General features: G+C 48.3%; 1 protein-coding gene across 1 annotated transcript in view; it reads left to right on the top strand.

Moving 5' to 3' along the window:
- The window catches only part of SLC10A6 (solute carrier family 10 member 6), a 151,440-nt gene that overhangs the window by 101,564 nt on the left and 22,242 nt on the right, over positions 1-27,634 (top strand). The window contains 1 exon segment of the mRNA XM_069630441.1: positions 9,306-9,463. Coding sequence (XP_069486542.1) covers positions 9,306-9,463 — 158 coding nt within the window.

The following is a 27,634-nucleotide window of genomic DNA, read 5'->3' as shown; positions in this document are numbered from 1 at the left end:
CAGTGCCTCAGAAGGAGAGCTGATTTTGGCAGGTGAGTAGGGAGATTGCGCAACAAGTGCATTTTTAAAACAGTGTTTCCCTTTGACAGTTAAGCCAGCCCAGTAGCACTCCCTGAGCTGGAAAAAGCAGCTGAGGGAGTGCTCAGTGTTATACTGGGCTGACTCCATGGCCCCTCCATAATGGGTGAAGAGGCCACTGGGTCGAAGCCCCGTCACCCCTATGGATGGCCCACCAGGCTCAGACTGGCCTATAGGGCAATAGGGCAATGTGCAAGCCAGAAATGCAAAATGCTGTTGTGCCCCGTTTATTGGGTCAAAATGGGCCACTTTTTCGACCAATGTGGGCCAGTTTGATGAGTTACTTCACTATGCAGCTACTAGTTTTGACCATTGTTGCTGAATAAATATTCTTTAAATATCACAATTTTCTTACATTTTAACAACAAAAAAACCTTGGGTACTATTCAAACAGTCTGTCACTAAAGGAACAAATTGCCATTTGCAACTGTGGGCCACTTTTGATTGGTGCCTGAGACAGTTGTATGCTCCAGTCCGCCCCTGTGGGCCGCCCATGCCCATTTATTTTTAAAATTTCAGGCTGGTGCCTTGCATCCCCTCCCTGTCCCCCCCCCCCCGCCCACCCCCAGCCTCCAGGAATGCGGCTGCGCCCCCTGGGGCTGGGGGGGAACGCTGTTAGGCAGAATTGCAGGCAGTTCCCTCTGGGACCACTTCACACAATTAGTACTACAGATGCAAGCAAGACCAACCTTTGGTATAAGTCTGTACCACACAGTTTTTGGTAGCGAGCTGAGCAGCCAGGCTCATCTCCAGAGTGAATGTGAGCAGTACAAGTAGTTACACAAAGGACATTCAATCACAGTGGTTCAAGTAAACACTTATACTTAAGGTTTCTTGGTAAAAATACTTAGTAATTTATTACACAATCATTTAGAAAACATTTCACTAGAAGAAGGCAACTTAATATTATAAACCAATACACTTCAATACAAAATTCTAAGGTTTTGAGACAGTTTGCACTCCCCTGAAATAGGAGCCAAATAGCAGTTCAGTACTTAGAAGGGAGCAAAAGGCACAAGGTAAGTAAAATAGATCATATATACTTTTTAGACAGTGCAAATAGTTTCAGTTCACCAGAGGAGTTCAATTAAAGTCAATAGGCCAGGCCAAAGTCAATGGGCTAGTGTTCTGGATAGGAAAGAGCAGTTCTGGTATCAAACGTCATTGGATGACCACAAGCCACCTCCTGTTAAACCCCTCCAAAACTGAAATCATGGTGTGTGGCAACACCGAATTTCTTCCGCCCCCCCTACCCTGGCCATCTGCCATGGGCAATTCCCAGAAAACCTCAAACTCAGTAAAAAAAACCTCGGATGCACTCTCGACTCTGACCTAACCCTCTCGCTCCAAGTCATCAACGTCTCTAAATCCTGCCACTACCACCTCTAAATTCTTAGGTGCTTTTTTCCCATACCTCTCCTTTCCCAACAGACTTTCTGCGGTCCAATCAATTGTTATATCAAGACTGGACTATGCGAACCCCCTCTACCTCGGAGTCCATGCGTACCATGTGAACAAATGGAAAAAAGAGTAGCTTTAACAATTGGGACAGATCAAATAGACTGAACGGATGCAGTGGATGAAACAGATACAGTAGACAGTACAGATGGAGTTGATGAAACAAATGGAGCGGAGGGAACAGTTGTCGTGGATCGCTCTGGTGGAATAGATGGAATAGATGAGGTGAATGGAACAGGTAGAGTGGATGAGACAGGTAGAATGGATGGAACAGATAGAGTGCATGTAACAGATGGATTGTATGGAACAGATGGAGTGGATGGAACAGAAGGAGTGGATGGGAACAGTTGGAATAGATGGAACTGATCGAGTTAAACGAAAGTTGGAATGGATAAGAACAGATAGAGCAGATGGAACGAACAGAGCGGACAGGAGTAGATAGAACAGATGGAGTAGATGGAACAGGTGAAGTGGATAGAACAGACGGAGTGGATACAACTGATAAACCAGTTGAACGAATAGAGCGGATGGAACAAACCAAGTGAATGGAACAGATGGAGCGAATGGCACAGATGGAGTGGATGGAACTGATGGAGTGGATGGAACAGGTGGAGTGGATGGAACGGATGGAGTGGATCGAATGGATGGAGTGGACGGAACGCATGGAGCAGAAGGAACTGATGGGGTGGATGGAGCAGATGGAGTGGATGAAACGGATAGAGTCGATGGACAGATAGAGCCAATTGACGGATAGAATCGATGGATGGATAGAATGAATGCAACGGATAGAGTGAATGGAACAGACAGAGTGGATCGAACGGATAGAGTGGATGGAACGGATAGAGTGGATGGTACGGATAGAGTGGATAGAACGGATAGAGTGGATGGAACGGATGGAGTCGATGGAACGGTTGGAGTGCATTGAACGGATGAAGTGCATGGAACGCATAGAACGGAGGGAGTACATGGAACAAATGGAGCGCATGGAATGGATAGAGTGGATGGAACCGATGGAGTGGATGGAATCGACAGAACGGATGGAGTGCATAGAACGAAGAGAGCGCATGGAATGGATGGAGTGCATGGAACAGAGAGAGTGCATGGAACGGAGGGAGTGCATGGAATGGAGGGAGTGCATGGAACGGACGGAGTGCATGGAACGGATGGAGTGTATGGAACGGATGGAGTGGGTGGAACGGATGGAGTGGGTAGAACGGATGGAGTGGGTGGAGTGGATGGAATGGATGGAGCGGATGGTATGGATGGAGCTGATGAAACGGATGGAGTGGATGGAACAGATGGAGTGGATGGAACGGATGGAGCAGATGGAACTGATGAAGCGAGTAAAACACATGGAACAGTTTTAACGAATAAAAAGGATACAACTGATGTAACACACTAAACAGATGGGAAGGATGAAATGGATCAACAGATTGGATGGAGTAGTTTATGTACATGAAGGATTGAATGATGGAATGGATGGAAAGACTAGTAAACTAAATGATAAACCAGGCGAAATGTATGGACAGATGAAACTGAGTGAATGGACAGAGTGAATAAAATGGATAGAATAGATGGTACAGATGAGCGCTCTATCTCAAGCGCCTCACTGAAAGCCACCATATCACACTACCACGCTCAATCTCTCCTATACACCACCATTCAATTAGAAACCAGCAATACTATGATACATTCTGTATAGCTGTTCTCGTACTAATCACCTGCCACATACTCCACATCATCCTAATTAAACACAGCTAGCTGAGCACACACCGCTAGCCTAGGCCTCTCCTCAGGCCTAACGCAGCCAGAAACCAGTCTGGATATCAACCCACCAGAATGAACACATATTCCTGACCTCCCAACCACCACACCTACCGCTAAGAAGCAGCTATCATGCAAGTTGCCACACAAGCTGCACACATATCCGGTGCACCCACGCACCTTATAACTCTCTCTCTCTACTGACTTGAACTATGGTTCCCGAGGACGTTCAACCTACCAGCGCCTTGAGATCATACCAATGATACATAAGGCGCTATATAAATGCAAAGTAACATAACATAACAAAGTCTTTGCAAAAGTTCTTAGAAGTAGTTTAGGCGTAAAACAATCATATGTTGGGTCACAAGCTGACTAGGGCTACAAGCTGGAAAAGTTTCACAAACTTTCACCGCAAGAGCGGCGTTCTCTCAATCGGGGTGGCATAGTATCTTTTAGATGAAGAAACAAATACTGCTGAAGTCGTGGTTCCTGACAGGTCCTGCAGATTGCTGTTCCTGAGCCTCAGTCGTGGGGACAAGAGGGAGGATGTCGGGGGACTCCTGCACTGCACGGGTTCGTTGAAGAAAGCAAACAAAATGGAGTCACTTCAGTTCCATTAGCTGTAGATTCAAGAACACAAGCTGGTGTCCCTCTCCCTGGTTAATCCTAACCAGTCTTGAGAATGTTATCCAGGTGTCTTATGAGTTGGTTGGTCCCACCAACTCAAGGGAAGAAGCCGTCCTTGAAGGAGCTTCTCTGTCGAACAGAGTTTGGCAATTCAGACCTACAGCAGGGCTTCACCGGGCAAACCAACGGTCCAGGAGTTGCAGCAGCTGTCCTCTTCCAGCTCGTCTTCGGTTCTTTCGTTTCAGTGGTCAACTCTGCCTTCCAGTCCTGGAGACTCGCCTTTTAAACAGTTTTCTTCCATTCATTGCAGCCTAGCTGTCACCTACCCAGCAGGGTGGCTGTCCTTGCCGGACAGTCAGCCAGCCAATCACCCCAGAGTGCATTTGGGTCTCCTAGGAGACTAAGCACAGGGAGTTTTGGGCACCTCCCTCACTTCCTGCCCACCCCAGACACTCAGACGCCAGAGGCGGTTTTCATTCCTGAAGCACGCCAAAGGCTTACGAACAAAGGGACCCAACCTGGTTTGGCGCACAGAGACAAACTCTAGAAGGACCTTTCCAAAAAGAAACAGCAACAAAAAGAAGACCGGGACCTGTTTAAACAAAGGGGCTTAAGACGACATCTTGAAAAACATGGCTCCCGTGATTTTTAGCTACTGGTGTTCTCAGTCGGGCAAAATCATGGTAGTTCATTATAAAACCACTACCACCAGCCCTTTCAATAGGAAAGGGTTTGCATTTGACTGCTACATGAGTTTTAGACACAGGCGATACCATGGGGGTCATTACAAGTTGGGCGGTAAGGGATTACCGGCACCGGTAAGGAGACTGGTGCCGGTAATCCCTTACCGCCCAATTCCGAGGTCCCTTAGCGGGAACCGTAAGGGACGTGTGGTCGGACCACACGTCCTTTACGGATCTCGCTAAGGGACCAGGGTGCTAATAACGGGCCTGCCATTCGCGAGCCCGTTATTAGCGCCCTCCCCATTCCCATTGAGCCCTATGGGGGCTCAATGGGAATGGGGAATGGTTGGTTCAATGGGGACTTACCACTCCCTCCAGGCTCGGAATGCACCGGTAAATCCCCATTGAACCAGACCAGTGCAGGACCGTTATTGGAGGCAGCCATGGTGCAAATAGCGCCATGGCTACCTCCAATCTCGGGGCCCTATGTAACCCCTGCAGCGCTCCATTGTAAGATGGTTTGTGCTGGGTCTAAGAATTTGGAAAGACTAGTAAAGTCAATTACACTTTACATTCTCTGGGAAACAGTAGTTTATCCCAGAGAAGGTATTTAAACCTTTGGAATGTCTAAAAAGACATCCCTGTGTCACTGCACTGAGGGTTCTGTGTAACACACATGAAAAGATGCCTATGGAATTATCTTAAAACTCCAAAGTCAAAGAACACAAATGTAAAACACACATCAAAATATATGAAAGAGTGGGGAAAAAGGCTCACACTCTTTCCAGGTAAAAAAATCAAGTCCTCAAAATCCAGCAAAGTTGCTGGGGGTCTCTAAGGTGAAGGGAATTAGCAAATTTATGAGAATTCTCCCTAACACACACCCCACAGTTTGAAGACCTCTGCTCTACACACACGTATATATACATTACACAAGCACGCAATCGATCATGCACATCTTGTCGACTTCACAATTACAGTGACCACATATTTTGTTGCACTTTTTCTTCTTTCACAAACCAGGCAGTTTTTAAACAGCATGAGTAGAAATGTTCTGAATTTATTTGAATTTTCCATTTTCTTTACAAATCCATTTCGAAGCATTATTTATAGCAGGATTTACATTTTCTTTCGCCCATCCATCTCTTCTTACCAATGTTTTCCTTTCCCTGCAGCTTAGTCAATAAAGACTATCGGCTCCTCAAACATATACACATTCAAACATGTGCTTCTCACACCACTACAATTATCATCATGCATCTGTAACACCCATAACCTAAAACTAAATAGCTACCCTTTTTTATACATATAGATGAGTGAAGGAAACATCAGGCACTACTGTGCTATCACAATAATCCTTGAAAATAATTGAAATCCAGTACTGCAAATGTTATTTTGTACAGAATTGTTGATGCATTGGCATCTCTTAAATTCTAAATATTATTTTCTGTATAGGTCCGTGTCATCTCCTTGGGACCACTGGTTGATATGATACACCTCTATGTCGGCTCAGCTAACCGCAGATAATACTAAACATTCTTGAGGTCTTGGCGTTGGGGCCAAGAGTCTCCGCTATTGCTCTCTAGCTCCATGGCCTCTTTGCCACCTTGTTTCTAGCATGCCATGTTCTCCTTGATGCAAAACAGGGGTGTTGCTAGGGTTGGAAAAGATCCGGGGCTACGCAAATGTTGGGACTGTCAGGCCTCAGGGCTAGCTAGCCTTTTGGTTGTAGCCCCTGAGCTTCGAAACGGGACCTGGGGCAGCCCCCCCCCCACCAGCAACCCCTCTGCTGCAAGAGTCCTCCAATGTTCTGCACTCCATGCCCAAGTTTCATCCCGGCTGTCCAATCCAGCCTCCTAATTGCTTCCTGCTCTTGCTATTGTTTACTCCTCCTCCATGTGCTACCACTTCCTCCTGATTCTCTCCTCTTCCCCTAGAAGTTACTTCCTCATCCAAGTTGACGGAAGTGAAGGCCAACAACAGGCTGTCATGTTGTTACACCGCAAGAGGGAGACAAGCCTTCAGCATCAAGAGGACATTTCTACTAAACAGCTAGTTGTGCTGCTTTACATACATTCAGGCCATCACTCGGCATGCCAAGAAAATGGGTAAGCACATCTCACACCTCTGTGCTAAACTTGACAGTCTAGTTAGCACCAGGAAGGCTTGTCTCCATCTGGCGTCGGCACATGATGACAGTCTGGTGTTGGACTTCACGGCCATCAACTTGGACGAATGCCTTCCCTCTACCAGATACACTTTGTGTTGCTATGGGATGTGCAACCTGTTGTGAAGGACATATGGGATAATGGATATCATCACTCTGGTCGTCATCTAGCTCTCCATCTATGTCATCCATTTCAATATCTGTAGGTGTGGCGAGGAGTGTAGACATCAGTTTCAATGAGTGATGTGGCAAAAGACATTCTGCCAGACCACCAGAAGCACATGTTGTGTCTCCACCGGATGGGCAACCGTGGCAGGTTGCTATGTCGATGATGGCTGTTCCAGGTGGGTCGGCGGCTCTGCCTACACAGGTAAAGGTGGCATGTACTGGCTGCCCCTGTACCGGTGGGCTGGGCTGCGCTGGCTGGGAAGGGGCTATTGCCTCTCCTGTCTTTGACAGCATGGTTGGTTGCAGATTTTTGGTGGCCTTTTGTTTTGATAGTGCTGAAGGGGTGGTCGTTTGGTGGTAGACGTGCTTGTTGCATGGAGGTGTCCTCACTGGGTGCATATACATGACATATGGTTGGTTGCTTTGTACCAAATGGCTGCAGTAGTTTATACAGTACATTTAACTTCACGCCTAACTGTGATCAGGTAATACATTGGGCCTCATTAGGACTCTGGCGCTAAACAATGGTGCTATTAGCACCATGGTCCATGCTGGAGTCCGCAATGGCGGAATGGGGAATTACTACCCCATTCCGAGGTTCGTGGGGCGGTAATTTCCCATGCCGCCATGTCCCTTCTCCATTCCCATTTTTGCCCCATAGGGCTCAATGGGAATGGGGAAGGCGCTAATTACGGTACTGCAAATTGCGGTACCGTAATTACCACCAAGGTCCCTTTGCGGGTCCCTACTTTAACGGCTGGTAAAACCAGCCGTTAAGGTCGGGTCCCGCAAAGGGACCTCGTAATTAGGCGCTAGGTGTTTCACGGCACCGCAGCCTTTTACGGCACTGTTAAACACTTAGCGCCTGGGTCATAATGAGGCCCATTGGCTATCCATGCATGGGGGCCCGGGAATGTCATGTGGACATGACACATTGCTGTCTGTGCATTCATGATTTTGGCGTCATGTACATGGACAGTTCCTCAGTACAATGATTTGGAGTGCCTGCTTCTGAGCGAGGGGCAATATGGTGCGTGACTCTTGCTTATGTTTCATATATCAGTATAATTGGCTTTTATAGGTAGGCGGATGTCATACTGCCCCGTTATGTACTTTTTGGAATCACTTGATGAGTGCTTTTTTTTTTTGGCTGCAGGCTTTCTGTGAATTGGATAATGTCATGCATGATACGCTATCTTAGAATTGAGAAGAGGGTCCTCCATTGAACGCTGCATGAGGGTTTCATCAGACATACTCGGAACTCTGCATCCCTACTCATGGCACTGGTAAATAACTCTATGGGCCTCATTCCAAGTCCGGCGGTAACCGAGGCGGAAAAACCGGCAGGTTGCCACCGGACTTGGAATGAATTACCGGCTCCGGATTTGCCAGAATTACCGGGGCATTACAGCCAGCATTCCGTTACCCCCCATTCCTGCGGAGTCCTATAGGACTCCATGGGAATGGGGTACATGGAAACACTGGAACCATGCGGTAATGGTGCCTGTGTTTCCACGTCCGTCTGTGGCCGGTGGTGTTACGCCCGCCAGGTCAGACCTGGTGGGCGTAACACCACCGGCCTCAGAACTCGTAGTTAGCCGGTCCGGAAACTTTGCCAGTACGGTTTTACCTGCGCCGTTAAATCCGGACCGGCTAACTTGTAATGAGGCCCTATATGTGGATAGGGTATTCACCAACAGCAACATGTGTGCCTGCCCAACCTCTGCATCACCGGACCCAGTTATTCCATTGATATCGATGACGGTGGCAGCCTTCACCTCATTGGGGGCATGTACTGGTGCGAGACAGAGCCCCTTGCAGTCACCTTTCACTCATCCCGGTACTCAGACATGATGTTCATTGATTGTCATCAAATCATTATATTCGACCATCTCATTCATTTTTGTAAAGCACCTTGGCATAAGGCACTGTAGATGTAAAAAAAAGAAGAAAAAAAAGCCTTGCTTTTCCACACCTGATGATGGTAATTACCGGACTGGCTTTTTCCAGGTGTTTTAACACCAACCTTGTAATAAAGTGGAATGAGCAAGTTATAGCTTCTCAGCTACCCAATTCAAATATTTGAAGCCTAATGCTGGCTGCTTATCTTGACAAATTCCCTGGGGTTCTCCTTGAACACTGCATTACAAAAACAAATAATGGGACAATTTGATTCCCCTTCTAACGAAATGACTTAAGCCTGGTGTGGGTGTGTCCCAGCCAATTAAAATGAGGAATTGACTGATGTGCTTTCTTCTGTGATCCAGATGTTCATTGCCGAGCTCAGCATCGCGTCTTGGCGGCCATCCGGGGAACTGAATGATGATTTGCTCAATCTCTGACAACTTTATTGTTCCCAGATGCCGCACTATTGCCCTGGAAACTGGCGCCCAGAACATCCAGATGTGCTCCACTGTGCTCCAGCTGTCCTTCAGTCCAAAGCAACTGGTGCAGATGTATACATTCCCGATGATCTATGGCTCCTTCCAGCTTTTAACTGGAATACTCTTTGCTGCAGGTGAGTTAATTGAAATAGTGTGCCATGAAACCCTACCGGGTTATGAGAAAGTGAAACCCCTGAAACTAAATCAAGTGAAGGAGGATATCTGCTATTAAACCCTAAAAACGAATTATATAGGACTGTGTTTTACTACATATATGCTGACCCGACATGTGTTAAGATGAGTTTAATTAACCTAAGAACACAAATATTTTTGGGGAGGAGACAGTCCTCCAGATGTGAGGCTTGGTGGAAATGTCTCAACAAAAATGCATGAAAACAAGAAGTGATCTTCAGTAAACAGATTTAAACTCACCCTGGGACTTATCAGCCAGCAGGTAATATTATATGACTATAGTATAAAATGTACTTAATGGGGCACAATTGATAGTGCAGATTGACTTTGTTTTTCTGCTGACCAGAGATATGCAGCCAAGACTATACTACACTAATGATCCCTAATAAGGGTGAAACCATAGGGCTCAAGGGCACGGGGTGTAGCAGCAGTCTCGTTTCCTCTTGGCCCAGGAGGGCCACCATTCTCACGAGCAATGGGTTATTGGCCACGCCCACTCACCTAATATATATATACATCTGCAGCATGGGGATGACTGGTTTTTCCAAGAGCAGCATTAAATACAAGGTTACAACCACATTTGATGCTATCTAGCGTTGGAATTGACCTGGTATGTTGACAGGAAACAGTATGGTTAGTCGTGCCTAAAAGTAGGGTGTAATGGGCTTTCCGATATTGGTGTTTCTTTTTCAGGCTAATACAGCCTCAATTGCAACATGAAAAAATTGTTTCCTATTTTTCTGTTTGGGGTACATACCCGCTACCACTATTGAGTGGTTTACATATGTGGCATTACTCTTGAGATCAGAATTACTCATCCAACATGGGGGCTACTTGAGCACATACTTGTGTTTTCACTAGCCTGCACCATGCATTGGATATAGACAAGCCAGCAAGCAATAATGGAGTTGCTTCAGAAGGGATCACATGCTGAAAGGCCGGGTGAGTAAGGAGTCTTTCTATATGACCCCTGGTGGCCTAATGGGGTTTATCCTCACACATGTGATGTGGATAATAATGGTATTAACCAATTAAGCTAACAGAGCGCGCATTTTCTTTTACTTTTGCGTGCATGGAAATCATGGATCTGATGGCTACACGTGCGGATACACATTTGTACGGTTATTGTTTACTAATGCTGCAAGAATGCAGTAATTACCATTACCTGTTGAATGCGGTTTATATAGGGATGTGCAATTTAAATTCATCAATATGAGTTTGGTTGCAATTTAAATCCAAAGAGTGTCTAATCTAATTAGTATCATTTGTTATATTTACTTTAAGATGACAGCTTGCACAATAAGTGCGCCCATGGTCACTCGACAATTGGTAAGTGGCAGTATTTATATTTAGCCACTCTTTAGTTAGAATTGTACATAACCAGTGATGGCTTCACGTTATTTACCGGTAAATGTATTCTTTCGTGGTATAGATTGACACCAAGACTACACAAGGTATACTCCCTTTATTGTTATTATATACAATGAGTCTCTTGCAAGGCTTGGATACAGCGCGCACACAGAACCGTGTATGATTTGTTTACAAACATTAATTTTAATTGTGCGTGTTTGCTTTTCCCCTACCCATCTCTTCATCGTTATGTGCATATCTGCCGCCTGATATCCTTTTTGTATGATATCCAATACTTACATGGATGGGGAACATTTTATGTTTCTGTGAATGTATAATTCCGAAAATTCTTATTGTTTTTTATTTACACCAACCCGAATGAATTGTCATGCGGCATATGGTTCTCTGCCCTGCTAAACTGTCTTTTGATTTGTGTTTGATCTCGGGTGGAGTATGGAATTTCCGTCGTGATGCTGATTGAGGAGCGGCCGGCGAGGTAAGCCTTTCGGCACAGTTCGTTAATTGTACAATGTCTAATGCCTTGTTTCTTCTCTTTAACAGGTCCGTCGATCCGGAGGAGCGCTGGTTCCAGGATGATGGTCGGAAGAGCTGCGGACCGCTGCCGATGAAGTTCAGGTAAGCTGCTGCTTTTTTCTCACGATGTCTTCTCCTTTCCTTTGCAGGTGCTGTCTTTACGGGGTTTGTGGCTGAAGCTGAACACGGTGAGCGTTACGTTGCAGTAATGCAAACTAATGCGAAGCGTGTCAGTCTATTCGGGTGTGGTTTAAATAGCTTCAAGAAAGAAGTCCAGGTAAAATAGTCCCCATGGTACCACACCCAAAAACACTACACTGCAAGCCTGGTTTCAAGGAGCCAGGTTATGAGGTTGCCTCCACATGACTGCCATTAATGAAAAGTAGCTCCCAAGCACAAGTCCATATTCAAACATGAGCCTGGCGCCAAAGGCGCCAGGACTGGCCCCAAGAAGGCCTATGCTGCAATTTCTTGGGTTTAGTGGGGACTGGAATCAAGACTCTCCCTGGCCCATAGGTTGTCCAGGGGGGCTTCAGAGTGTGGGTCGTGACAATTCCCACCCAAAACCATGCCCTTCACCACTCTTTCCATGCCTTTTCTATAGTGTAGTGCATTGGTGGCCATTTTTATTTTCAAGATGGAGGTTGTATTTATATGCTAATAAAATATTTCTCTCCTGTTGTTCATGCTAATAAAAGTAATTATTGGTATGTATGTGTTATTTAAGAATTATATTTTTTTTTTTTAAAAATGGCACTGTAACTTTGAAAGTCAGGATTGCTATGTTGGAATTGAAATTGTCCATGTACTTATTTGCAGTGTAGATCTCGTGTTTTGTTTTCTTGCGATTGTGATTGGAGAATGCCTATGCTGTTAGTAGTATGTGATTGGATGTAGAGTCCCTGTGATGTCAGCATTCCCTGATAGGGTCTGAGGGGTATCTTTGTTTTGTAAGTGTAGCCATTTTGTTCAAGCAAATCCATTTTGTTTAAAGCATTTCATTCATACCAGGTGCATTACCATGGAAAGCATGTCATTAATGCACATGTTGTTTTCCGTTACCAATGCCCTGGTCATGGGAATCTTTCACCCTCCTGCTCTGGCGACAGAATTCTGGCCACTGGCCGTTGTGTTCAGCTCGTTAACTGCTGAGCCCTGTCAGGACAGGACATATGCAATAAGCAGTGTGCAGTGCGTTCCTATGGAAAGCACGTGCGTTCACTTTCATGGTTGCCCTGATCTGATCCTTTCAATGGGTCCGCGTGCACGCAACAGAGGTGACGCACGGATGCCCAATGGCAGGCTGTGTGTACCCAGATTCTCAGTGCGTGTAACCTGCGCGTGAATGGACATAAGGAGCACCTTCCGCTGCAATTACTGTTGTCATTGGTCAATGTTCTTGTCCATCAGCTCAAGGTGCACTCAGGGGGTGCGGACGCACAAGGGCGACCCCGACACAGAAAATAAAAGGCGCCTTGACTACAGCTCAGTGTCATGTAAACTTAACTTGACGTGAAACTGAGCTGGAGGTTGCTTGAGGCCATATTAAAGAATCCCGCCGCTGCTGCTGCTGCGGTAGTCGCCCTTACACACACTTTACACGAACCGCAGGTGGCTCAGTTCAGCTGATCAACGAAACTGAGCCCCCTGCTTTTCTGGTGGGATGGGTTCAGCCAAGCACCACCAACATTTGCATGTGGAGGGCCTGACGCCGACGGGGCTGCAATTTGCAGAGATGAAGGGGTCTGCTGTCAGAAAGACGAAAATAAATGATGCATTCCTCACTGGCTTCTCCACAGACTGTACAGAATGACAGACCCAGGGCACATCCGGCAGCCCATCAACTCAGGCCGCCCCATGCAATGCTGTCAGAATGTTGGGGAGGGCGGGGCGTCCACCAATCTGGCACAGGGCGCTGGCAGGCGTGGGGCTGGCCCTGGGACTTGTCTATCGAGCGGTTGGCTCCAGCATGGTCGTGTGTCGCATTAGAAGCGCGTGCGCTGGGAATTGTTCGGACAGCTCTCTTGTGAAATATTAACTTAGTTTATATTCTCGAGGACGTGTCTTACTCGTGGTATGGCAAGAAAGGAAGAATGCACCAAGCAGTTAATCATACATATAGTCTGGTAAATTATAAACATTTCTATTTTGAATGCCTGTAGACTTCTCCGATGGAACCTTCTCCAGAAAGGCTGACCTCCATATTGGATTTCACCAATGTTAGATTTATGAAAGCCCCTCTCTTACATTTGTTCATGGTTAAACAGTCTACATTTGCTTACTGGAATGGAACATCCAGTTGAGAGAGGCGAGTGACAGATCAGAGCATTGGCGTTTTGTCTGTGTTCTTCTCGTCTAATCTGATTATCGCTCTGCAGCCGACTGTAATGTCATTGCAAATGCTGTCAAACGTTGCTTATCTTTACAGCTGATGCATCTAATTTCGGACGTAATAAGTCTTGCAACCGCATCACTGTCCTAGGTTGAAGCCACTCTGCAATCTAAGGTTGTATGCAGCTTTTGTTTACCCGGTGTTAATAATAGTAACCCCTGCAGCCGTCCATTTGCCTTTACTCCCAATTATCTTTGCGCATGCACACAGTTTTTATCCCCCATGAATTGGCATGACACAAGATTTCAATTGGCAAAATTGGCCGCAGTTTTATTTCCATGACAACAGAAGTATCTGTACACAATAGTGACCTCATTCTGTACGTGTGGCGCTTGCTTGCCGGATTTCCTTTGCTTCCCCCTATAGTTGGTATAGTAGGCCCCCAACTCCCCCGACCCATTGTACCTGTTCCTATCCTGCCCGTGCAGGGGTCCGTGGGTGGGGAGAGCGCCGTTTGTTTTGGGGGGGAAGCTGAGCCTTATTTGTTCCTACCAGACGCCCCCGCCGTTTAGGCCCCCAAGAGGCGCTGGTCCAGAAGGGCGAAGACCCATTCCGTTTCCTTCTGGCTCGTCCGGAGTCTATCATTTGTGCTTGGTTGCCCAAACACCGCCAACTTGTCATCCTCTGACCTGGGCGCCCTGCGACAGCAATGCCCAAGTGTCCTCCTCCTTGTATTTCGTGGGTGGGTGGGCGGAAAACGAAATTCCTTGCACTTGTCAGGTGGCGGCGACCGGGTCCCAGTGCAAGAGCGAGATGCCTGGACCCTGGTCCCGCCTGCTTATATCCTGCAAGCCCCGCCCCTTTCCCTTTGTTTCCCCTTCGCGGGCTTTTGGGCCATTCGGCTTTTGGCGCCGTTCTGCCCCTTTGTCCTTTGACCTTCCGGGTGAGGGTCCCCGCTCCCGGCGGCATGACCCCGCAGGGGTTACCCTGCTGCCTCCTCCATTTTTGAGGACGTTTTTCCGTCGTCAGCTCCATAACCCCTGCAGCCGTCCATTTGCCTTTACTCCCAATTATCTTTGCGCATGCACACAGTTTTTATCCCCCATGAATTGGCATGACACAAGATTTCAATTGGCAAAATTGGCCGCAGTTTTATTTCCATGACAACAGAAGTATCTGTACACAATAGTGACCTCATTCTGTACGTGTGGCGCTTGCTTGCCGGATTTCCTTTGCTTCCCCCTATACTTGGTATAGTAGGCCCCCAACTCCCCCGACCCATTGTACCTGTTCCTATCCTGCCCGTGCAGGGGTCCGTGGGTGGGGAGAGCGCCGTTTGTTTTGGGGGGGAAGCTGAGCCTTATTTGTTCCTACCAGACGCCCCCGCCGTTTAGGCCCCCAAGAGGCGCTGGTCCAGAAGGGCGAAGACCCATTCCGTTTCCTTCTGGCTCGTCCGGAGTCTATCATTTGTGCTTGGTTGCCCAAACACCGCCACGCCAACCGGTGGGTTCCCGCCCACCGTTGGCTCCCTCCTTCCACCTTCCTTCTCACAACTCCAGCAATTTGGTGCAAATGTTCCAGAAAAAGAGCTCCATTCCCTTTGGGGACAAGTGCACCCCATCGGCTAAGAAATATTCGGGGTTCTTCCCCTCAATCAGGCCATGCCTGATCTGATGGAAACCTCTGCCCCTGCAGAATTTGGCAACTGCCCCGTTCAGCTTCCTCCTCGATTTCTCTACCGCTGAATGGTTCTCTGCCCCTCTCCATTGCGCCCGAGGGATCACCTCGGACCAGATGATCTCTGTCTCCCCCACCTGTGCCGATATTTCCTGTAGTGAGTTTGTGATGTCTCTCAGCAAGACCCCCCTCCCTAGGCTGGTCAGGTCATTCCCTCCCAAGTGTATCACCAACACATCCGGCTTCCGCTGCCTATTTAGCAGTTTATGCAATTGCCCTTTCAGCTGGGCCCATTTCATCCCTGGCACCCCGTGCCACTCGATCTTGAATTCTCCCGCCGTCAAGATCTCTTGCTGCTGGTTCCAGCTCGCCTTTGCCCTTGAGATGAATGAGTGCCCCACCACCCATACTGTGCGTAGTTTCCTTTGGTGCACTGCTGGTAAATGACATGGAGGGAACGGCATGGTTATCTTTACACTTTCTCTGGCCTGACATAACGTTTAAAACATCCTGACGACCATCTCCCCAATCTCTTAATGTCCTCCGCCCCCAGTCCCCCGACTGATGCTGAGGTGGCGGCCCCAATCCGGAAAGAATGTGTCCCAAACTGGCCCCCTGCCAGACCCATCTTTTCCAGACCTAGCGACATCACTTTCTTGAACTGAAAACGGCTTAGAGCGGACCCATCCTTGTGCGTGAGCCATGGCGCCTCTGCCCCTGATGGCCGCCTCTGTCGCATAAAGTTTGCCGTTGCCGCCACCGGGCAAACCCTGCTCGCCTGAATGGCATGTACGGTCAGCGCCGCCCCCTTTCCTTTCTGATCCGTCTTTGACCTCCTCACATAAATGATGACCTGAGCGCTCCCCACTTGGATGTCCCTGACGCGCAAGAACCCATTCCCTTTGCCGTTCTTGTTTTCCGGCACCAGTTCGCCGATTCTGAGCGCCCCAAAAAATGCCACCGTAAAAGCAGCCGAGAAGAGCACACGCTCTGATTCCTCCTTACATACTTCCCCCAGACATTTAATTAATCCGTGCAATTTCCCAATATCGATTGGCCGCCTTTCATCTGGTTTTGTTATGCTTTGCCTCGCCCAGCCTTTCATGGCCAGCATGACGTAATGCTCCTTAGTGGGGTCCTTCTCCCCGTGCACTTTTGCATGATGTGCTATGGCCGCCAGGTGATAGCCTACCCACGCCCGGGTCTTCCCTGTTTTCCAGCACCAGCCTATGAATGCTCTCACCGGGTTCTCCCCGGGGTCCCCTGCTAATACCTCTTCCTGGAACTGTGAAAACCGATTCCAACAAGCCCTGTACCTCTTGGTTGTACCGGGTGCCAGGGCAGTTTCCACCAATGCGGTCAGATCGCCCCAATCATCCCCCACCATTGTACCTCGAATGGGGTCATCTCCTCCCTTGCTTCGGGACAGCTCTCCCGGAACCGGTCCCACTGTAAACGAGACAGACAATCAGCGGCCGTGTTTTTCACCCCTGGAATGTGCCGTGCTCTAACCTCAATGTTTAACTCTAACAAATTTCTGGTGAGTTCCCTGAGGAGCCTCAGCACCCTCGGGTTACTGGACGACCCTGTGTTAATGATCTGTACCACCGCCAAGTTGTCCGACCATAGCGTGACCTTAGAATTTTGCAGCTGCCCGCCCCACAACTTAAATGCAACCACTATGGGGAACAGCTCTAGTAGTGTGATATCTTTCGTGACCCCTTCCTTGTGCCATTCCTCCGGCCACGCCATGCCGCACCATCTGTCACCCAGGATAGCCCCAAAACCCAGGGACCCAGATGAATCCGTGAACAATTTGAGCCTCTGACTGCTTGCCCAGTCCGCCCTCCAGATTGCCACCCCGTTGGAACTTGTCAAGAAGCTATCCCACATCCTGAGATCCTCCTTTACCTCTGAACCCAATCGGACGTGCTGTGCGGCATGTTGTAAACCCACAGTTTTCAGCTCCACACTTCTGGCAAATGCCCTCCCCGCTGGTATCACTCTGCCTGCAAAATTGAGGTTTCCCGCCAGTGCTTGCAACTCCCGCAAGGTCGCTTTGTTTTTTCCCATCAGCTCCTGAATCAATCCCCTCAGTTTTTGTACCTTGTCCTGCGGGAGCCTACATTCCCCTTTAACTGAATCGATCTCTATCCCCAGAAATGTCAATGTCGTTGCTGGACCCACGGTCTTTCCTGGTGCAAGGGGGACCCCTAGCTGGTCCATTCTATTTTGAAATACCTCCATCAGGGCTCTGCACTCCTCCGTCCCATCCCTCCCCACGAAGAGAAAATCATCTAAGTAGTGCAACATTCCCCCACCTTTTCCCTCCCGTTTTACCGTAAACTCCAGAAAGGAGCTGAATGCCTCAAAATATGAGCAGGAAATGGCGCACCCCATGGGGAGGCATTTGTCATAGTAGTACTTGTCCCCTAACTTAAAACCCAGCAAGTGGTGACTATCCTCGTGGATTGGTAATAGGCGGAAGGCTGATTCTATGTCTGCTTTCCCCAACAATGCCCCTTCTCCTGCCGCTTTTACCATTAGTATCGCATCCTCCAGGGAGGCGTACTGCACCCTGCACTGTTCCTCCGGGATGCCATCGTTCACTGATTGACCCTCGGGGAAGGATAGGTGGTGTATCAGGCGGAATTAACCCTCTTCCTTCTTTGGCACCAATCCTAGCGGAGATACCACCAGATTGCTCATAGGAGGCCTAGTAAATGGGCCGGCCACTCTCCCCAGCCCCATCTCCTTGTCAACCTTCCTTTCTACTACCTCGGGTTTCTCCAGAGCAGATCGTAGGTTGGCCGCCTCCCTTCCCTTTTGCGTACCCGCCCCCGGGATCCTAAAGCCCCACCTGAACCCTTGCCATAGCAATTTTGCATCGGCCTTGTTGTGGTACTCATTTAGGAAGGGAGTCATGGCAAGAAGGCTAACTGGTGTAGGCAATGCCCCTTTAATCATACAATCGTCATTCATTGTTTCCCCAGCATTGCCTTGTTTTGTCGGCGCATCACTCAACGTTTCCTTTATTTTTCTGTTTCCCACCCTCCCTGGGTTTAGCCTCTCCCGGAGTGGCCTTGCGGGGGCCCGTACCACCGCCCCTCTGGTGCTTGTACCTGCATGTCTTCCCGTATGAGCAATACCCTTCTGCGAACCTCCAGCAGACTTCTTGCTCCCCCTGGTGGGCTGCTGCCCGGTACACCCAGGAGGAGGGCCCGCGAAAGGACCCTCTCCCCCGTTGCGAGAACCCGCCTCTGCCTCTCCCACCCCGAGACTTCTCTCCTAGTGGCTCATCCTGGGGTTCCCTGCAGGGGACCACTTTGTCCATGTACCCCCCGACATCCATCTCGTCCCATGACATTGCCGGCCATATCTGCATCTTTAATCTAAAGCCCCGGTCATACTCTAGCCATCCCTCGCCGCCATATTTCTGACACAAATCATGCACGTATTGCTCATATGCTATCATCGCCAGTGCATCCTGCGGGTACCTCTCCAACATTACTGACATATACATCCTGTAAGCTTTCAGCCAGTTGTTAATGGAATGCTCCGCCTTGGTGGCCTCCCTGTCCCTTTTCTCTTTTTCCTTTTCTGACAGTTCCTTTAGGCCTCCCCCCGTGGGAACAATCCCCAACAAGTCAAAGATGTCAATGAATTCCTTCCTCCACAACCTCTCCTTGACCCCCCATGGAATGTGCCACACCAAAGAATTCACCGTAGCCCGCATAGGTGCGAACCCTGGCATTGGCCTCCCATACTGGGTTGTCTGGCCCCACAATCCCCCTGTTTCCCCGCTGATCGGGCCTACTGTTGACGGCTGAGCCGCGCCCAGCCCCCCTGTCAAGACCGCTCCAGGCCCTGCCTCATTCTGCATCCCCTGAGCCCCTGCAGGTAACCCCGAAGCCAACTGCTGGGCCCCCCCCCATGCTTATTGACGCCCCTGGCCCTTGGTTTGCCCATTCCTGACCCCAAGGGAGCCCCGCCATCTGCACCTGCTGCCCGCCTACCATAGGTGGGCCCACACTAGGCAGCCCGACAGATAAGAAACCCCCGGGCGGTATCCCCTTCTTCTGAGGCAATTGACTTAGTCCACCCGACTGTGCCCAGCCTTGAGTGCTACCGCTGCACCAAGGCCCTCCCAGCCCTTGCGACGCCCCCGGATGCGTGGCTATACCTCCTTGAGACACTCCCCCTACCACAAAACCAGTACTGGACGCAACATTCGGCATTTGCCCCATTTTTCCCCATGCTTGCATGCATTCCATCACCATACCTTTTACCGCCTCCAGGGATGTTGTTCCTCCACCCGCGACATCCACCGTTCTGGTCGCAGGAGTGTTGGGTGGGCTCACTCCCTTCCCTGGCGCCTCAGCAGGTGTAGGAGCCGTTAAGGCCGCATCCTCCTGCGCCCTCCCCCTCTGCCGTGGTCTCTTGGTGCTGCTGGCCTGCTCCTTGCTCGCTTTAGCCCTGGCCGTCATTGTCCTTTTCCTTTTGCTCCCCTGGGTCTCCTCTTCTTCTTCTTCCTCCCCCAGGCTGTGGATCTCGGCCTCGACCACGGTGGCCTCGCTGCCACTGTCCTGAAACATCAGAGGAGAGTTTTCCACCCTCTGGCTGCGCCCTTCTTGGCTAGGTTGGGCCACCATCCTGGACATCCAGTCGAAATTCCTTGCACTTGTCAGGTGGCGGCGACCGGGTCCCAGTGCAAGAGCGAGATGCCTGGACCCTGGTCCCGCCTGCTTATATCCTGCAAGCCCCGCCCCTTTCCCTTTGTTTCCCCTTCGCGGGCTTTTGGGCCATTCGGCTTTTGGCGCCGTTCTGCCCCTTTGTCCTTTGCCCTTCCGGGTGAGGGTCCCCGCTCCCGGCGGCATGACCCCGCAGGGGTTACCCTGCTGCCTCCTCCATTTTTGAGGACGTTTTTCCGTCGTCAGCTCCATTTCCTGGTGATCGGCACCCACTGCTGAGTCACAGAATGACACAAACTGAAAGATGCTCTTAGAGCACCGAGTTGCCATTGTTATGGTAAATAAGTCAATTACACATCCCTTTAGTCACTGTGGATTTTCTTGAGCCGTTTGTGAATTGACAAATGCAAAGTGCTTCTTTTTGTGGGTCATCACCAATAATGGCGCCTTCCGGCTGCTTCAGTGCGCTTTGAGACTCGACATGCCGCACTGCAGATAAATGAAACGTTACTGAGGGCTGCAGTGAGTTCGCATCAGTGTATCACAGGGCTTGTGCTAGGGCTCCGGGCCAGGACCACCAGAGTTCCCAGCGAAGAGCTGAGAAGCATGTGTTCCTGTTAAAAATGGGGCCAGCTATGACATATTCTACTTGGGGCAATTCGTTGTGTTTTCAGTATATTATCTACCCTTTGTGTTTTAGGCACTTGTGAGATAGGAATTGTACATGAATTTGAATTGATGAGTTAAAACAACCTTTGAAGCTGAACACTAACAAACGTACTCGGTGAACTCCAGGAAGTGTATGCGTACCTAATTTTGCTTGTTTGAAACCTGTGTGTTGTTGCTGCACCTCTTGGTTGTTGGTATACGTTCATGAATTGCCTTGGGCATCTTTTTATGATGCGAAAGTTACTTCGTAATGGCTGCACAAAATCAACCTTTATATTTGGTAACATGAGTGTTTAATGTGATGGAAAGGCCTAGTCGACTCGATGAAATCGGCAATTTGTAATGGCAATCAGTTGTCAAAGATTTGCTGAGTTACATTGGAAAGCTCTCGTGAGTTTGGAGGACTTTTTTGCAGGAGCGCTCTTGATCTGGGAGGCCAAAGGGCAGCTTCTAAGACCGTAATGAGCAGCACCAACGCCTAGTGTTTTCGTGAATTGAGCGCTGAAGTGGCTCATCCAAGCGGCCCACTTTGAGGAAGGGTTGTGCTTACTTCGAGTTTCTCGTGTGGGATTACTTGCGAAGACAGATGGCACTCTATTCTTTGAGAAATACTCATTCCCAACTCCTATTTTAATCCTGGTCTGGGATCAAGAATTCTCACTTTCAATCGCTTGTTTCATCTGGTATGAGTTTATATTTTGAAGCAAAAAGTGGTCATCACATCACTTTTCGTAAATATTTATTTAATTTTACTCTTACATTAAATAACGACATTGTCGAAACTTTACAAAAAGTCAGGTGATACCCGCTTTTTGCCTCAAAATCCAAACTCGTGTATTCGATGAAACAAAAGCACTGGTGAGTGAATGTGCGCTTGTCTTTATTTACAGTGTTGCGAGGCGTTGCCGAAGCGCCCACTAGTAACACATGTAGAGCGAGGCCTTTTTAGTTTGGGCTATTAGGTGTCGCAAGCAGAACATATAAGCAGAAACTATTGCGTTAGAGAACAAATAGGGAGGAATCACATGAGGAGGGACAAAGGCCAAACTGTTGGCACTGGCAATGCTTGTTTTTTTCTTGTATAGCAGACCGTGTTCAGTGTGCTGAGGCGTTGGGGCTTTAATGTCCAGTTTCCATGTGGACACCTTCTCCTTGTCATCACCTGGAATCCATAGACCTTAAAGACTCTCCTAAGCATCAGCAAGCGAAGGCCTGTTTAGATGTGGAGCGACGCTTGGCATAAAGTGGTACTTCACCACCGCCCGCTCCATTGGGATTACGTGAAAGGCAAGGAACACTGTATGATGGTGAGCCAGCGGGTAACCACCAGACGCAACTAGTGACTTATGGAGGAGGGGGACATGGGAACTTGAATCTAAGAGGCGTGAATACAAACGACTTGCTGGTTAAAGGGACATCAGGTTCCAAATGGGAAGAGGTAGATTAGCCGGGGTGGGGCCACATTTGACCAGAAGGAGATGGAGTTACTCCAAGCACATTTTCTGGATGGTTAGCCATATGACAAATATCTGATGTGGTTGGGGGCGATCAGGGGTGTGACAGGAAAGGGAGTTCCCTCGGATGGATGGTGGGGGTCTACTGGGCGTGAATGGAAACAATGACCATCAGGCATCCTTTGGGGTTGGTTCTGTAAGAAGATTTAAGGAGGAAGGGCTGCAGAAGCGCATTAGATCTGGGTAAGCAGGGGAGAGAGAGTTATTGAGGAATATATGGGGGAAGGTGACTTCAGGCCTGATGTGTATGTCAAGCGGTCACTGGGACCAAAAATGCAGATTGCAGCATATCAATGGTGGGTGTGGTAATGGGCCCTAAAATATGGAGTCAGAGACCTCCAGTTAGCAAAAGAAGAGGAGGCACGGGTCCACAGATGACCCGCAGACCTTCTCTGGAAGCAGTGTTAGGATTATATGCATTACCACCCCATGCTTACACCAAGCATGGAAAGGCAAGGACCAAGGATAAAGCCTGCAGGCCAAGTATGTTACATCTGAGTGGTGCAAACAGTGCATGGTGGCAGACTGTTATATGTTCTGTTAGGTTGTGTTATGTTACGTAAATAGGCATTTCTTCCTAGCCTGTCACCATCATAGTGGTCTCCAAGCACCAGGTTTATCCAGGAGGTGACATATTGCGGGTTCACTACGTATGACCGTGGTCTGCTGGGGGAAAGGAAGAGGGAAATGGTGTGAGAAAGAAGGAATAAGGATATCGGTTTCACAGACAAACATTTGGAAAATGACAAGGGGGCTAATGTTGAAGAGGCGTGATTGCGAAAGTAGAGTTGAACGAATAGTCCAGACTGAATGCTGATCAGAGGAAGCAAAGGATAAACTGGTAGTTATACCCAGCAATGATGGTGCTAGCATTGATCAAAGCATGGAGCATGATGAACCCAACGTGTGAAGTGGCAATGCTTGATCGTCAGGTAACGACTTGGGTCTCCCCTGCATAACCCAGGGGGAAGTCATCTGGGACGGCGAAGGTGACTGTCAGAGACAGAGCGGCAACAGGGAGGAAGTGGTGAAACAGAACCTCAAGAGCCATACTTGCATGGCCTCTCAGCGACTGCAAATTCACACATTAGAGCTGTGGGAGAAGAATCCTGAAGTGCCAGCAGGAAGCTTTCACCTTAATGATATGTTACACTGTTCCCTGATTCTCCATCACGTACCTCCAATTTAGCGACACTGGTTGTACCCTTAATTCTGCTAGGGAAGCGTGTGAGCAAAGAGAATCAAGATGTTGGGGTCATACAACGAGGAGTTCAATGAGTTGGTGACAAACCATCTCACCAGGCTGAATAATAGTTTCATGATTTGGATAAATACGTCTTGGCCAGCCGTTTTACTAAAATGGTACACAATATACAACAGAGAGAGTGCAGGAAAAGTGAACGATACATGATGTTGATTTGATTGTTAATACACTCCATACAAATTATACATCATCATCATCAGTAACTTTATTTCAGACTGGGGCCATAAAAGTACATCATGACAGATTCAAAACAGTAGTAAAACAGATATCCACATGGCAGTTAAGCCAATTACTGGAAACCTAGTACCCCGCTATTGTCCAACCTATTCAGTTCCTAGTTAAGATTTCTTTTCAGCAAAGCAAAAAAAAAATACCGATTCATTGATTATGCATATGTGTAGAAGAAGTCTCTTAATGTGTACTAACTAGAAGTGCACAATGTGTGCTGCGAGCCATGAGCTAAGAGCGGGCCGGCGCACTCTGTCATCTTCTGGGAACATACCTTAGTGGGAACACCATTAACATCTCAAGCCATGGCAGGCATGTGTCCTCAATAATTACTTAGACCAGATGGAATTAGCCAATGGCCTTTTCCCCAGCGGCACTGCATTGGCGCCAGAGAGTACAGGGCATTGTGGCCTAATTTCAGAAGGGTCATCAGCATTATGCGGGGGCGGGGCGCGGGCTCCGATTTCTATGATGCTATTTGGTGGAGGTTTACATCTCATATCAATGCCCAAAATGCCACTGGCCACTCTCCACTCCCTACATTCGATCCACAAGGAAGCAAAGGCACTTTCCCCTTGATAGTGCAACCTGGTGCAGCTTAAGATGTCCTCACAAATTATGGATGTGCCCACTGGTTGCGTACTGTACGTGGTTGCCTGTTTGTTTATGAGCGCTTCCCTGGTTTAGAGGTGGTTTGGGGTCAGTATGTGGGCTTTGTGCATGAATAATACCCCCCATGGGGCTCCCTGTTACCTTGCTGTTTTTCTTGCCCTACCCATGCTGCGGTCTCTGGGCAGCAGAAGAAGCACCATAGGGGTGAAGTTGGATGCCGTGTAGTATACAGAGTGCCAACTTTCTTCCACTGAACTATTCATCATCATTTCTGCTTTATTTCGGCTGTTGTGCCATGGTAATGGAGGACTGTATGTAAAGAAAAGCCAAGAGATATGCTGACAGGATGGGACAGCAAAACTCCGGCAATGGCAAAGCTAGAGACCATGAAGGACCCGTGTATCATAAAGTGCAGAAAACGACCAAGCAAACTAATGGAACCCACAGCCCCCAAAATATACCCTATACTAGGGAAAGAGCCTGTGTACACGGGCCAAATTGCAGGTTTCCGGTGACTTTGAATGTCCAGCTCTGAGGTTAACCTGAGAAATTGACTGTTACTTCAACGTATTAATCACAGGGCTTAGGCTATTATGAAATGAGGCATATAGCAGGTTCATTGATGATCTGGGCCTTTCAGCACCTATCAAGCCGGCGTGAGTAAGAGTTGGAGTCATTAATGGAGGCGGCCGCGACTGGCAGGTTTTCCCAGCATCGTTTATGTTTGTCCCGCGACAGCAGTAATGCTGCACACACTCACCCCCGCTCCAAGGCGCTGCTTCTCAGACTGACAGCCAGCCCCTTCATGGTGCATGCAAGGGCGCTCAGCTGGCTTTGTGTGGTGTCTGGCGGTACATGTGCGGTCTCCGGACTCGGCATGAAAGAGCGTGTGCTAACAGAATCCTTGTGAAAGAGCAGGGGCCTATTGACTTTAATTTGTTTCTGATGCCGGAACCGTGCCCAGAGCTTCCTTCTGTGCTCTGTGTCTTGCAGCTGCGGAGAGCTCTGAGGTATAGACGGTTCCCTCCTGAAGCAGCACCCCCAGCATCTGGACTGCCCCTCCAGAAACCCACACAGGCCAGAGTTTACAGTAGGACCACTCTTGATCCTAAGGCAACTGCTTTTTCTAGCAGTCACAGCAGGAAAGGCTATGCAAATTGGCATTGTTTCTCTATATCATAAGGCAACAGCTCCCTCTAGCAGTGAGAACAGGTGAAGTAATGCTCGGTCAAACATACAGGGACAAACATACATCTGGTCTTTTATTATATTGTGAGATCATTTTCAAGGTTTTAGAACTAGTTTCAAAACTAAACAAACACAATTTGACACCTGACCTAGAAATCCTACCAAAACATGCAAAGGTGTACATTTTTTCAAGAAAATAATCATTCAACTCTCCTAACTCCAGGAAATGAACTCGAGGCAAACAGGTGCCGTTTCAGGGCTTTTGAAATTTGCTTCAAACTAGTCAAACACCAGTGTATTACATTCATCCCATAAAGTGTACCAAATGGTTTAAAGGTGTCAATATTAGGTCACAAATCGGTATACCTCAGCCTACTCCAGAAAGGCAGGCCCATTCCCTTTTGTAGTGCAAATAGCTGTTAATGGCTGAGGCGGTACCTTCCTGGATCCAGAAGATCCACCCGCCCTTAAGGGACAGCTCACACGTTGTGCATAAGTTAAACCCAGACAGCTCCTCCCTATCACTGGAAGGACAGCCCTCCCTATCTCTTGAAGGACAGGCCCTCCCTATTTCTGGAAAGACAGCCCCTCCCTATCTCTGGAAGGACAGCCCCTCCCTATCTCTGGAAGGACAGGCCCTCCCCATCTCTGGAAGGACAGCCCCTCCCTATCTCTGGAAGGACAGCTCCTCCCCAGCCCTGGAAGGACAGGAAGCAATTCAGTAACGAATCACAATAAAAAAGATTATACAACAAAAAAATCTTTGAAAATCTGTTTGCACACATAACATCAAGAAGGTGGTCTTATTTGTAGTGATTCAGTTAGATACCTTTTGACAAAAGATCCAAAAACGGTTTGTTCAACATCAAGAAAAGCATTAGAGCAAAACAGCATTGAGTAAAACAATATTTCCTTACAACAGGCACTCAAGTATTGCCACAGAGTGTGTTGTAGCTATTGCAAAAGTAATTCTAATATGGCAGCACATTACCTGTCATATTAGAATTGCTGGTAACCGGGGGTGGAGGGTGAATGGTGTCCCACGGAGAGTGGCCAGGAGCCTTTACCAGATCTTATCAAAGGCTTTGGCTGCTCTGGGGCAGAAGTTGACGAAATATGGAAATTGGAACCAGTGAAAAGCTCAAACCAGTTCATGGCCTGATATTCCGCTTCAAGTGGCAGCCCAACCCCGGATACGAACCTGCAGGCTCTGTTGTTCTAAAGATGCATCTGCAGAAAATCTTCTTTATGCTTGTGCCACCCAAGCTACTGTCAGTGTTTTGTTAAACTTCTGTCAGCATCCACCTTGAAACACTTGTGTATAGGCGCATTATAAATGCAATATAATATCATATATCATATCACCTATGTACATACATCTATGTATATGAAACACTGTATGTATGTTCTAAGAACTCTTCTGGGGCAGCTTTTTTGTAACCCTTAATCAAGCCTTCCTATGCACCGCTTACAGCGCCTCAATGCCTGCGGGCTGCAGTGCACTTTACAAATGTAAAAAATAAATAAAAATACATTGGAGACACCTTAGCAGAGTCTAAGGAGTTCACGCAGGGTTCTTCTCTCGATCTTATTCTTGCAACTCACTCTTCTTCATGTACCGTTGTTAATATCCCCTTTCATTCTTCTGATCATTCCCTTCTTCACTTTCACCTCACTCTACGTGTTCCTCCAACAATTCCGTTAAGTTCCTTCTTCGCAATCTTTGTGGCCAATGGAGAGATTTCAAAGCTGGAGAGATACGATCCCAGGGCTTGAGGCCAAGGACACGTCTTGCAGTCCTGTCCTGGATTAGTTGCAGAGGGCGTAGAGTTGAAGCAGGTAGATTTAGAAAGAGGCTGTTACAATAGTCCAAGCTAGAGAGAACCAGAGCTTGGGAGACAGTGAGCTTCTGGGGGAAGGAAAGGAATGGAAGAGTACCTCTGAGGAGGTGCAGTAGGAAGTTTGACTTTTTAGAGGCATCAGAGATGTGGGCGCAGAAGGAAAGTGTGGAGTCAAAGATGACCCTGATGTTCTTAGCCTCGCAGGTGGGGTAA

This window comes from Ambystoma mexicanum, chromosome 6q (genome assembly GCF_040938575.1).
Source record: "Ambystoma mexicanum isolate Mex_15411 chromosome 6q, UKY_AmexF1_1, whole genome shotgun sequence".
Lineage (NCBI taxonomy): Eukaryota > Metazoa > Chordata > Amphibia > Caudata > Ambystomatidae > Ambystoma > Ambystoma mexicanum.
The sequence above is the reverse complement of the archived record's forward strand: the minus strand, read 5'-3'. Positions and strand labels throughout refer to the sequence as shown.